The sequence below is a fragment of the Girardinichthys multiradiatus genome, chromosome 5 (assembly GCF_021462225.1).
Source record: "Girardinichthys multiradiatus isolate DD_20200921_A chromosome 5, DD_fGirMul_XY1, whole genome shotgun sequence".
Lineage (NCBI taxonomy): Eukaryota > Metazoa > Chordata > Actinopteri > Cyprinodontiformes > Goodeidae > Girardinichthys > Girardinichthys multiradiatus.
The window spans coordinates 3,923,853-3,937,123 of NC_061798.1; the positions used below are offsets into that span (position 1 = coordinate 3,923,853).

Consider the following 13,271-nt stretch of genomic DNA (forward strand, 5'->3'; position numbering starts at 1 on the left):
GGGGGCGGAGCCTGGCATCAAACTTTGACGACTCGCCAAAAAAATTGAAATTGTTATAGCTCTTACAAGGAAACTTGCAGACACACAAAACATTCTGGTATTGATCCACATCTGGCCCTGAACAATATTCAATGTTCACATCCTGCCATCATCTAAGCCCCGTCCCCTCAGAACAGGAAGTGTCATGTTTTACTGTGAAAGGTCCAAATTTCACCCCTCTTACCTAATCAACACGAAACTGTCCCTAGTGACAGATAACAAGATGGTCTAAGTTGGTTTGGAACACAGAGACTTTAGGCGGGAGGGTGTGGCCATGGCCTTACGTTTGCTTGTTATTTCCACATTTCTAAGCCGATCGCCAACAAACTCAATAGGATTGATACTGGTCCAGCCCCCTAAAGATTTCCAGTCATAAAACTGGTGGGCGTGGCCTAATTGCTCAACAGCGCCCTCTAGGAGCACTACTACAACCAGCCCCAAGCCATGCTGTGTCCGAGGTGTATGAAATTCAGTACACTTATGTAACTTCTCGGGACCTACAAAAAAGTCTCTTGGACCCATTGTCCAAACCCCACAGGAAGTCGGCCATTTTGGATCAAAGCAGCCATTTGTCTCATTTACACACGTCAAATCTGAGCGAACTCCTCCTACAGCTTTTGACTTACAGAAATCGAAATCAATCAGTATGGTCTTAAGGCACTGGGGATCAAAAGTTATCAAAAGCTTTTTGCTACATGAAAGTATGTGGGCATGGCTAAGCCTCAAAATCTGACTTCTCGCCATGAAACACAAAACCCTTATAGTTTCTACAAAGAAGGTCACAGACACATGAAACCTTCTGGGATTGATCTGCCTCTGGCCCTGAACAATATTCACTGATCAGATGCTGACATCATCAAAACCCCGCCCCCTCAGAACAGGAAGTGTCATGTTTCACTTAGTGTGGGCCATATTTGATCTCCTTCAACTAATCAACATGAAACTGTCTCCAATGACAGATAACACGATGGTCTAACTTCATCTCCAGTACTGACAGGTTTGGCTGGAGGGTGTGGCCGTGGCGGCGTGGCGAAATCTGATGTGACGCCATGGCAATACGTTTGCCCCTAAATTACACATGCAGGATCCGATTTACTCCAAACTCAATATTGTTGATCCTTGTCAGCCCCTAAACAGCTCTATTAGATTACATATGAATTTGGCTCAACGGCGACCCCTACAACACTTCAAGTGCTCTAGCTCCCTCATGCCTGATCGGATCCACTTCAAACTCACTGTACATCATCATGTATCAAAGCTGGACATGTTGACACTGTCAAAACATTACATCACTCTAGCCTCGCCCATTAATAAACAAATGACTGTAGCTTCCATATGGAAGGCCCGATTCACTCCAAACTGAATATGCTTGATCTTTGTCAGCCCCCAAACAACTCTATAGGATTACATTTAAATTTGGATCAATAGCGCCCCGTAGGACACTTCAAGGGCTATATCTCCCTCATTCATCATCGGATCCACTTGAAATGTAGCATATATGATCATGAGTTAATGATGGACATTTTGACACAGTCAATTGATGATGTTGTTTTAGCCCCGCCCACAAACAAACAAGCGACTGCAGCGTCCTTCTGGAAGGTCCGATTTACTCGAAATTTTGAACGCTTTTTGCCAGACCGAAACTCTGCATGACCGAAGATCATATGACATGTTGGTCACAGTACCACTTAGTGACGACGTGTTGAAGTGAAGCAGTGTCATCGTCGGTGGCATGTATGAGGTGATGCCAGTGCTCCTGCGGTCGCTCGACAGCCCGAGTTGCGCTGAGGGGTGCGAGGGCCTTCAAAGCTGCTTGCATGTTTCTAGTTCTTCTTATTATTCCCTTGCCTCTTTGCGGGGCAATTTGGGGACTTTGCCATGAAACAACACGCGTAAGATTTTACCCACAATTGTCCCCCGCGTGAAATTCTTGTTCCATAATGTTGTCGTCAGTGGGCGTGGCCAAACCTCTTAGCCACACCCTCAAACGTGAGATAGGCCGAACCGTAAGTCGTACAGATCTGAAATTTGGCACATTGGTAGAGATCAAGAAATTGGTAGTCTCTTGGGGGTATGCCCTAAAACAAACTGGTAGTCGGCCATTTTGGGTCAAAGGCCAATTTTTGGCCGTTTTCCACTTTTACTCACCTCGAACTTTAATGAACTCCTCCTAGGGATTTTGAGCTATCGGCTTCAAATTTGGTCAACATGCAGTTAATGCATGGAGGATTAAAAGTTATCAAAATCGTGAGTTTTCGGCCATGTTTAGGGGGCGTGGCTGGCGCACAAACTTGGCATTTGAGCCCAAAGTGAAAAGTTGCATTAACCTTCCCAAATAAACGCAAAATCACACCAGAGTTGGCATGAAGGAGGACCTTCGGGTTCCCAACGATCCTATGGGGTCATATGTTGATATCATAAAAGCCACGCCCCCTGAGAACAGGAAGTCACTTTTTTTACTGAAAAAGGTTGCTGGCTGTCTACACTCAATCAACTTGAAAGTGTGTCAGAAGACAGATAACTGCGTGGGCTCTGGAACCCGTCTCCTCGAGAAGGGCTGGACTCTCTTCTACTCTGGAGTGGCCCACGGGGAGAGGCGGCGGACTGGGGTGGGTTTGCTTGTCGCCCCCCAGCTCAGCCGTCTATTTTTGGGGTTTACCCCAGTGGATGAGAGGGTCGCATCCCTGCACTTTCGGGTTGGGGAGAGGTCTCTGACTATCATTTCAGCCTATGGGCCGAGTGGTAGTGCAGAGTACCCGGCCATCTTGGCGTCCCTGTCGGGGATGCTGAATAGTGCCCCTCCCGGGGACTCCATTATTCTGCTGAGGGACTTCAATGCCCCCGTGGGAAATGACAGTGACACCTGGAGAGGCGTGATCGGGAGGAATGGCCTCCCCAATCTGAATCCGAGCGGTGTTTTGTTATTGGACTTCTGTGCTAGTCATGGATTGTCCATAATGAACATCATGTTCAAACATAAGGGTGTCCATCAGTGCACTTGGCACCAGGACACCCTAGGCAGGAGGTCAATGATCGACTTTGTTGTCGTATCATCAGACCTTCGGCCGCATGTTTTGGACACTCGGGTGAGCTGTCCACTGATCACCACCTGGTGGTGAGTTGGATCCGCTGGAGGAGGAGAAAGCCAGACAGACTTGGCAGGCCCAAGCGCATAGTGAGGGTCTGCTGGGAACGCCTGGCGGAGCCCTCGGCCAGGGATGTATTCAACTCCCACCTCCGGGAGAGCTTTGACCAGATTCCGGGGGAGGTTGGAGACTTAGAGTCCGAGTGGACCGTGTTCTCCACATCTATTGTCGATGCTGCTGCCCGTAGCTGCGGCCGTAAGGTCTGCGGTGCCTTACACCAGCAGTAAGGGATGCTGTCAAGCTGAAGGAGTTCTATCGGCTGTGGTTGGCTTGTGGGACTCCTGAGGCGGCTGACGGGTACCGTGAGGTCATTAAGATGCCGCAGCACGCCTCGGGCCCGGGAGGAGTTCGGTGAGGCCATGGAGAAGGACTACCGGTTGGCCTCGAAGCAATTCTGACAAACCGTCCAGCGCCTCAGTAGGGGGAAGCAGTGCTTCGCCAACGCTGTTTATAGTGGGGGTGGGAGGCAGCTGACCTCGACTGAGGACATTATCGGGCGGTGGAAGGAGTACTTCGAGGATCTCCTCAATTCTGCCATCACGCATTCCCTGGTGGAAACAGAGGCTGGGGTCTCGGGGTTGGACTCTTTCATCACCCAGGCTGAAGTCACCGAGGTGGTTAAAAAGCTCCATTGTGGCAAGGCTTCTGGAGTGGATGAGATCTGCCTTGAGTACCTCAAATCTCTGGATGTTGAGGGGCTGTCATGGTTGACACGCCTCTTCAACATTGCGTGGTGGTCGGGGACAGTGCCTCTGGATTGGCAGACTGGGGTGGTGGTCCCCCTATATAAGAAGGGTGACCGGAGGGTGTGTTCCAACTACAGGGGGATCACACTCCTCAGCCTCCCTGGTAAGGCCTACGCCAGGGTATTGGAGAGGAGAGTCCGGCCGATAGTCGAACCCCGGCTTTAGGAGGAGCAGTGTGGTTTTCGTCCTGGCCGTGGAACACTGGACCAGCTCTATACCCTCTACAGGGTACTTGAGGGTTCATGGGAGTTTGCCCAACCGGTCCACATGTGTGTTGTGGACCTGGAGAAAGCATTCGACTGTGTCCCTCGTGATGCCCTGTGGGCGGTGCTCCAGGAGTATGGAATTGCAGGCCCTTTACTAGGGGCCATCCGGTCTCTGTACAAGCGGAGCAGGAGTTTGGTTCGCATTGCCGGCACAAAGTCGGACCTGTTCCCGGTGCATGTTGGACTGCGGCAGGGCTGCCCTTTTTCACCGGTCCTGTTCAGAACTTTTATGGACAGGATTTCTAGGTGCAGCCAAGGGCCGGAGGGGGTCTGGTTTGGGGACCAGAGGATTTTGTCTCTTCTTTTTGCAGATGACGTGGTCCTGCTGGCCCCCTCTAGCCAAGACCTACAGCATGCACTGGGGCAGTTCGCAGCCGAGTGTGAAGCGGCAGGGAGGAAAATCAGCTCCTTCAAATCTGAGGCCATGGTTCTCGAAAAGGGTGGTTTGTCCTGTTTAGGTTGGAGGGGAGTTCCTGCCTCAAGTGGAGGAGTTTAAGAATCTTGGGGTCTTGTTCACGAGTGAGGGAAGAATGGAGCGGGAGATCGACAGATGGATTGGTGCGGCTGCCACATTAAGGGGGGCGCTGTGCCGGTCCGTTGTGGTGAAGAGAGAGCTGCGCCGAAAAGCAAAGCTCTCGATTTACCGGTCGGTCTACGTTCCTACCCTCACCTATGGCCATAAACTTTGGGTCATGACCGAAAGAACGAGATCCCGGATACAAGCGGCTGAAATGAGCTTCCTCCGTAGGGAGGCCAGGCACTCCCTTAGAAATAGGGTGAGGAGCTCGGCCATCCGGGAGGGGCTCGGAGTAGAGCCGCTGCTCCTCCACATCGAGAGGAGCCAGTTGAGGTGGCTCGGGCATCTATACCGGATGCCTCCTGGACGCCTTCCTCGGGAGGTGTTCCAGGCACGTCCCACCAGGAGGAGGCCCAGGGGATGGCCCAGGACACGCTGGAGGGACTATGTCTCTCGGCTGGCCTGGGAACGCCTTGGGCTCCCCCCGGAGGAGCTGGAGGAGGTGTCTGGGGAGAGGGACGTCTGGGCGTCTCTGCTGAGTCTGCTGCCCCCACAACCCGGTCCCGGATAAAGCGGAAGACGACGAGTACGATTACGAGTATGAGTACGAGTACGAGTACTCTTAAGGCACTGGGGATCAAAAGTTATGAAAAGCTTTTCGATACATGAAAGCGTGTGGGTGTGGCCACACCTCAAAATATGACTTCTCGTCATGAAAGACGAAATTGATATAGCTCTTACAAGGAAAGTCACAGAGACCTGAAACCTTTTGAGATTGATTTGCCTCTGGCCCTGAACAATATTCACTGATCAGATGCTGACATCATCGAAGCCCCGCCCCCTGAGAACAGGAAGTGTCATGTTTTCCTTTAGAGAGTCAATTTTTGATGTTCTTCACCTAATCAACATGAAACTGTCCCAAGTGACAGATGACATGATGGTCTAAGTTTTTGTCTATGACTCCGGCGCCAAGTTCCCTTCGTTTCTTGTGCTCTGTTAGACCTGGACTTCTGTCAACTCTCTGATACACCCTGCCTGCCTGCCTTCTGTTTTGCCAGAGTTTGGACTTAAATAAATCATCGTTTTTGCTCAGCATGCTGTCTCCTCGCCTGCATCTGCACTTTGGTCCGCAACAAAAACCTCAACATATGACAGTGTTGTCCTGTCCTAAGGGCCAGAGCTCTGTTTTGGTAGAACTCAGCCACATTTCCTGCATGGTTGATGATTTTCTGAAAATACCTCCTTCATACTTTTCTGTGTCACCAACAAGCAATTAGAAATCCAATTGATATAGTCCTGTTAGAACAGTTCTGTTCCAGATGCAATGTAATCATCCAAATATGGAATGGATTCCTGTTATAGAGGGTGTAGACCTAAAACACTCTTTGTGTGTCAGGAAAGTGTGTTTTGAAATTACTTATCTGCTCTGAAAAACAATTAAAAGGCCTTTTGTGATTTAGTTATGTTTCACACTTTTAAGTTTTCCATGTATTCTGGCTCTGAAGAATTTGTGCTTTCTGTTGTTACGTATGCAGCAAGACATTTTGTTTGAGCAGTGGCTTCATAATCAGTAATAAAATTGAATAATCTAATTTTAAAATAAGCTGCACTGCTGCTGTGGAAACTGCGGTGTGTGTTGTACAGATATTAGCTCGACCATTGCTTATTTGAAATAATTTGGTGTCTTCAGGTACGTGTTGATGGTTTAACTGGAAACATTCAGTTTGACCAGTATGGAAAGCGAATCAACTACTCAGTGACAATCATGGAGCTTAAGAACAACGGACCTGTAAAGGTAACTGAAGGAGATTTGTCATAAAATAGCCACTTTATTTGTGTGTGTTCATTATGTCTACATAGACTGAAATAACCATTTTGCTTTTTGTGCTCTCAGATCGGCTATTGGAATGAGGTGGATAAGATGGTACTGACAAAGTCAGAGCTTTATAATAATGACACAATGGGAATGGAAAACAAGACCGTCATCGTTACAACTATACTGGTAACACATGATCACACTGACTTAGTTATCATGAGATTGAACACGCACGTTTCTGCACCTCAAATGAACAACAAACAAGCAAACAACTGGGTTTATTTCAGAAGAAATATAACAGATTATTTAGCTACTTTACACTTGTATTTATATTTTAACATTTTTCCAATATTGTCTTTTAAATATTAAAAACAGGTAATTTTGAAACCCTCAGAAGATTAAAATCTTTTGTATTATACGGGCTCCTATTGTTTGTGACATTTTAAAATAATATAACATCCTCTAGAATGATAGCCACTTAGTTGCCATTTATTTCCAAGCATGTTCTAAATTCCAAATATTTAAATGTTAATATGAATAAATAAACTGGGTTAGGTGCTGATATTTCCATTAGTGGGTTCATGAGTTTAAGATATTTGGTGATATTTTGGTGAAAGTTTTAAGGCTGTTTTTTATTTGCTGAACTTTATTGAGAACAACTCACTCTGGCAACATTGAACATTATTATGTTTGATTGAAAATGTGTGCAGTAATCTGAGATTTTTAACAGTGGCCAGAATGCACACATTTTGTAGATGTATTCTGCTCCATCGCACCAGATTTATATCCTGGTTCTGCAGATAATAATTCATAATCTACTTGCTTTAATCTGGTATTTTGAGGCACAAGGCATGTAAAATGCCCGGTGATGTGTGCCCTTAGTACAACAACTATATGCAAAAAAGTTAACATTTTTGCTATAGAGGGCAGGGTGCAGTTGTCTGCTCTGTGCTTACTGTGAAGTCATGCTAAGAAAAAGGCCAATGCAGATGATCTCTTATTGATAACATTTAAACTTTGCCTTTGCTTTAAACCTAGCCATTGAAGCAAAGTTTTTTTGCTACACTTATTGAAACATTAATGCTAAAGCAGACTTGTCCAGCACATCCAGTTTTGCATGCAGTCTACAAAGAGCACCAGTGTCTAAATATAAACGTGTCTGTAGAAGGCAAGGATTGGCAGTTTAGAGAAAAGGATGATTTGTGATAGTGTGTCATTTCTTACTCTCTCCCAATTATAAACAAAAATATTGCCAAAATAATGCAAGAGCTAAGATTGTGAACTGAGATTTGAAATAAACTTGACACAAAAAATGTGTTTATTTTTCAGTTGTAATTATGTAGGGCTGCTGAAAATGATTATTTTAGTAAGCGAGTATTCTATCAAAAATTCTGATGATTTATCAAGTAATCGGATAGAATAAATTGGCACATTCTTCCCATTTAGAATTTTAATTCTTAATTTTATTAGTAATGGAAATATATGAAAGAGAAAAAGCAAGTTAACAAATATTTCAGTTTGTGCATTCTGGATTTTTAGTATGTACATTTTAACATCAAGTCAGTCATTTTTAATACCGCTTCTTCCATAGTGGGTCGCGGAGGGAGCTGGTGTCTATCTCCAGCAGTCTATGGGCGGGAGACGGGATACACCCTGGACAGGTTACTAGTTCATCGCAGGGCAACACAGAGATATACAGGACAAACAACCATGCACACACTCATTCACTTCTAAGGGCAATTTAGAGAAACCAATGAACCTAACAGTTTGAATGGAGGGAGGAACTCACGCATGCACGGGGAGAACATGCAAACTCCATGCAGAAAGACTTCCGGCCGGGAGCTGAATTCAGTCTTGCTGCATTCAACGATGTGCTATTATGAAAATGCTAATTTAGTTTTGCGGAACATGCACTGCGCTGTTTTTTTTCTGTTAAGTTTAAGCTGATCCCATTCTTTTGACATTCAATCATTTTCTGTGCCCTTATTTTTGCTCCCCTCCTTATCTGATAACACGTGCCATCCACCTACTAGCAGGGTACTATCATTAGTGATAGTGAGAGCGTTGTAACCACCTGGCCAGAACACAGTGTGCTGAATAGTTCGAGGCAGATAATTTGCCTTGAGGAATTTTAGTAATCAAGGAACTTGAATCATTCAAGGAATCTTTTCAGCCCTATTACAATGCTTTGTGGCAACAAGTCTAATACCATTATAAAGTCATTTATTTTCCCCTAAATAGTCTCACATATGTAAGGACAATGCATCTGTAGGTTCACCAGTACTAGCCAAATCATCTCTGCCATTGCCAACCAGCTTAGTTTACTTTTGGTTCTTATTTAGTGTCTTTTATTGGACTGGATGATTGAAGTTTAATGAAAAAAGACTAAATTATTCCTTTGCTAATTGATGATGCTACACCATTCCACTACCTCCATCAAAAGCTGCTACCCTATCATTGCAACTACCAGCACAGTATTCTCCAAGTTATCTCTACACTTGGACCATACAATTCAGCTCCCATAGGTGAATGCTAGACTCATCAATGGACATAACATTCCTTCACATGATCTGGTTCCAGTGCACGTTGCCAACACCAGCGCAAACGAGCCTGACAGTCAAGGGCCTTCATGCAAGGGCACCTGGCTGCCTTGTTAGACCAGCTGAGCACAGTTTGATTAGAATTGTTTTAGTAAAGAGCTGTCAGCTGTGTCATCTTCCCAGGCAGACAAGGCCAGGCATTGCTACTAATCAGGTACCAATACGGCCCCTGACTAGCAGCACCCAGGCTACCACCTGCTCAACATAAGACTTAATAGGATAAGCTGGTTTTATAAGCAATTTTAGAAGGAGTTTTTCTTGGGGGCCTGCTGCTCAACCTACAAATACTTTTTTCTTACAAATGTGCCACCATTTATGGAAAACTAGACAAGCATTACACGTATAAGATTTATTGCGATGAAGTCTACAAAGATAATATATATTATAACATTATATATAAAGATAAAAGATAACCAACTGTACACAATTTTTTTCTTTTTGGGATAGGTTTAGTTTTTTGCCATTTGAACTTGCAAAGCAATGAAGTAGAAATACCCATATATTACAATACCTGTTCATTATTTGTGTTTGTGCTTATAGGAAGCTCCTTATGTGATGCTAAAAAAGAATGCTGAACTGTTTCAAGACAATGACCGTTACGAAGGTTTGTTATTGTCAGTAGTTTATGTGGTTGTGTTTTTTTATCATTTATTGAACTCCTAAAATGTATTTATGTTTATTTTACCAAAAATGTCACCATCACCTCATTCTCCTCATTGAATTTCAAAAGTGTCACCAGTTTTAGTCCAAGTTTTCAAAGTGTTTTATGGTAGAATTGTTGATGTAACACAACTTTTCCTATGTGCTGAAATTTAAACCATGGAACTGAAAGAGGATATACTTAATGACTCCAACATACTGTACACAGAATGTCATGTTTATTTGTGATAATTGGTTGCATATTAGTTTTTTCTTTGTTATACAAGTCTTTCTGTCCTTTTATTTTAGGTTACTGTGTTGACCTGGCTGCAGAAATCGCAAAGCACTGTGGGATACGCTACAAGCTTAGGATTGTGGGGGATGGTAAATACGGAGCACGAGATGCTGAGACCAAGATCTGGAATGGGATGGTTGGAGAGTTGGTGTATGGGGTAAGCTGCTAATTCACACACGTAGATCTAGAGTTATTAGACTGTAACACAGCTTTGCATTAAGTCAACAGAAAAAAATAGGAACAAATTGTGTAACAATCCGTGTGTAATAAAGTGCCTAAAGATCCAGTTTAAAATTGTTTCTTTGCTAAATCATCTGTTATGTGTGGGAAACAAAATTGGTTTATTGATTAGTTTAGACCGATTTCTAAAGATAAACCTTCAAAATTACAGTTAAATCCAATATTTTTCTTATTCCTGGCAGATTTATGTTTAAAATAATCATTTAATTTGTTTGTTTTTCTGACTGAAACTAATATTAACATGTTGTAGTGGTCCAGACTCTAACATTCAGTCTGATAGAGAATCTGTGGAGCGAGCTAAATGTCAAGTCAAGTCAAGTTTATTTATATAGCGCTTTTCAGCAACAAGGCAATCAAGGCGCTGTACATGAGGAAAAACATCACAATGATACAGAAAATCAAACAACAGATTGATTACATTAATATTCCTTGGGGGTTTCTGGTAAGAGCTGGTTCTAATCCAATCTTTCTAATAGATGTAATTAGCTCATTAAGTCCTCTGTGGTAAGGAATTCATCCTGTGCTAGAAGAAAAATAATAATATTAATCTTTGAGGTCGCTGGTATGAGGCAGTTGTGGTCCCATCATTCAAATAATAACAGTCATGGGCGCTCACTGAAGTCTAAGTAGAGAAGCTGGGTCACTGGTATGAAACAGTTTTAGTCCAAACTTTCAAATACTAATAATGTTTGCCTTTCACTGGTATGAAATAGTTGTAATAAAATCCTTCTAAGCAATCTAAAAATCTATGAAGCCACATTTAGGTAAAAAGAGGATAAGAAGAAAGACCACATTAGGTAAGAGGAGAGGAAAAAAGCATATTTCACACTTTATCCTTAGTAGGATACAGTTTGCGATATGAAAAAAAAACCTCAGCACAAATAAGCAACACATATACGAGACAACATATTGCAGAGATACGGTGAAGGATGTATGTCGGGGTATGTTTACATGAGCATGTGTGTGTGAGCAGGTCAGTGTGTGCAAAGTAAGTCAGTGAAGCACTGTCAAAGAGGCCATTGTCCTTGATGGTACGATGGAATGTTCATCAACCGGCCACACAGTTCTGAGCAGGTCCACAGATGTCCTCAGGGAAGGGAGGGAGCAGAGGGAGCAGAGCGTCATGTTTACATAAGTTCCAGGAGAGGTTGAAGATAGCCGGCCATCAAGGCCGTGCAGGGGAGCCAGATTCAGAAAAACAACAATTATTTGGGTTTAGGCTGACTGTAAATTTTCTGTCACCCTTGAGAGTCTTGGTGGTGTTTCTCAATGGCGAATTCAAACAGCCAAATTCCAGGTCTTTCACCAGATCCAACTTCTCCAAGATTTATCCCATTTCACCTCTGAGTCCAGGAACCGCAGCCAGCCTGCGATCTTTTAGGATCACATCCAGTTTGCGATTCTGCTCCCTTAACATTTCAGTCTGAGTGTTGATAGCTCTGCAGATCCCTTCACATAAGCCGGGCAGCCTTGCAATGGCCAGAACTGCTGCCGACGTTTCCCAACTTCACGATAAGCCAGGTCCGAAAAGCAGAAATCCTGTTATCAGAAATCCAATTATGTACACATCTTCCACGTCCTCAACTGACATCATTGTCAGACACACAATCCTCCACTTCTGCCAGGAGTCCATTGTGTATCCGGAGAAGAATGTCCCGTCTGGTCAAGGGGGCTCTCCCCTATCCTGTCTTCCTGTCAAAAACATTTGATCAATTGCATTGAGAGACCAGCTGACCAGATCCATAATTCACAATTCGGGAGATATGCAAAGAGAGGCTCCAAAAGAAGACAAGACACAGAGCAGAAGCCAACAATGTGAGGGTGAGAAGGATTTTCAACCTCCAAGAATGGGAACTAACTACCAAAGATAAATTATCAAAGTTCCAGAGAAAACATGCTAAAAGCTGTTCAGCAATTATAAATGGTTTGTTTCCAATAATTCCAATACAGGAATCTGATTATTGAAAATCCATACATTCGTCCATCTATTATCTATACCTGCTGGTCCTTGCAGGGTCACGGGAAGAGGGTGTTTATCTTGAGCAGTCATTGGCAGGATTTGATACATCAGAAAAACAAAACTTAATATTTGGTAAAGAAACCTTTGTTTGTAATTCCAGATATCAGACGTTTCCTATAGCTGTTGATGAGGTTTGCACACACTGCAGCAGGGATTTTGGACCACTCCTCCATACAGATCTTCTCCAGATCCTTCTTTTTGGGGCTTTTGCTGGGAAACACAGACTTTCAGCTCCCTCCAAAGATTCTCGATTGGGTTCAGGTCTGGAGACTGGCTTGGCCACTCCAGGACCTTGAGATGCTTCTTACTCTTTAGTTGTGTGCTTCAGGTTGTTGTCATGCTGGAAGATCCAGCCATGACCCATCTTCAATGCTCTTACTGAGGGAAGGAGGTTGTTGGCTAAGATCTCCTGATACATGGTCCCATCCATCCTCCCCTCAACCCTGTGCACTCATCCTGTCCTCTTTGCAGAAAAGAATCCTCAAAGAATGATGTTTCCATCTCCATGCTTCACAGTAGGGATGGTGTTCTTAAGGTTGTACCCATCATTCTTCTTCCTCCAAACATGGCAAGTGGAGTTTAGACCAAAAAGTTCTATTTTTGTCTCTTCAGACCACATGACCGTCTTCCATTCCTCTGGATCATCCAGATGGTCGTTGTCAAAGACGGGCCTGGACGTGTGCTGGCTTGAGCAGGGGGACATTGCGTGCGCTGCAGGATTTTAATCCATGATGGCATAGTGTGTTACTAAGGGTCTTCTTTGAGACTGTGGTCCCAGCTCTCTTCAGGTCATTGACTAGGTCCTGCCATGTAGTTCTGGGCTGATCTTCCTCATGCTCATTAATGCCCCACGAGGTGAGATCTTGCATGGAGCCCCAGACCGAGTTGTCATCTTGAACTGCTTCTATTTTCTTATTGTGATTGCGGCAACAGTTGTTGCCTTCTCA

At 44.2% G+C, this 13,271-nt stretch overlaps 1 protein-coding gene across 4 annotated transcripts in view; it reads left to right on the forward strand.

The window, feature by feature from the left end:
- The window catches only part of LOC124868039 (glutamate receptor 2-like), a 133,507-nt gene that overhangs the window by 64,305 nt on the left and 55,931 nt on the right, over positions 1 to 13,271 (forward strand). For all 4 annotated transcript variants that reach the window (XM_047364810.1, XM_047364808.1, XM_047364809.1 and 1 more), the window contains exons 9-12: positions 6,405 to 6,509; positions 6,609 to 6,716; positions 9,671 to 9,734; positions 10,079 to 10,221. In XM_047364810.1, coding sequence (XP_047220766.1) covers positions 6,405 to 6,509; positions 6,609 to 6,716; positions 9,671 to 9,734; positions 10,079 to 10,221 — 420 coding nt within the window. The remainder of the gene's footprint in view (positions 1 to 6,404; positions 6,510 to 6,608; positions 6,717 to 9,670; positions 9,735 to 10,078; positions 10,222 to 13,271) is intronic.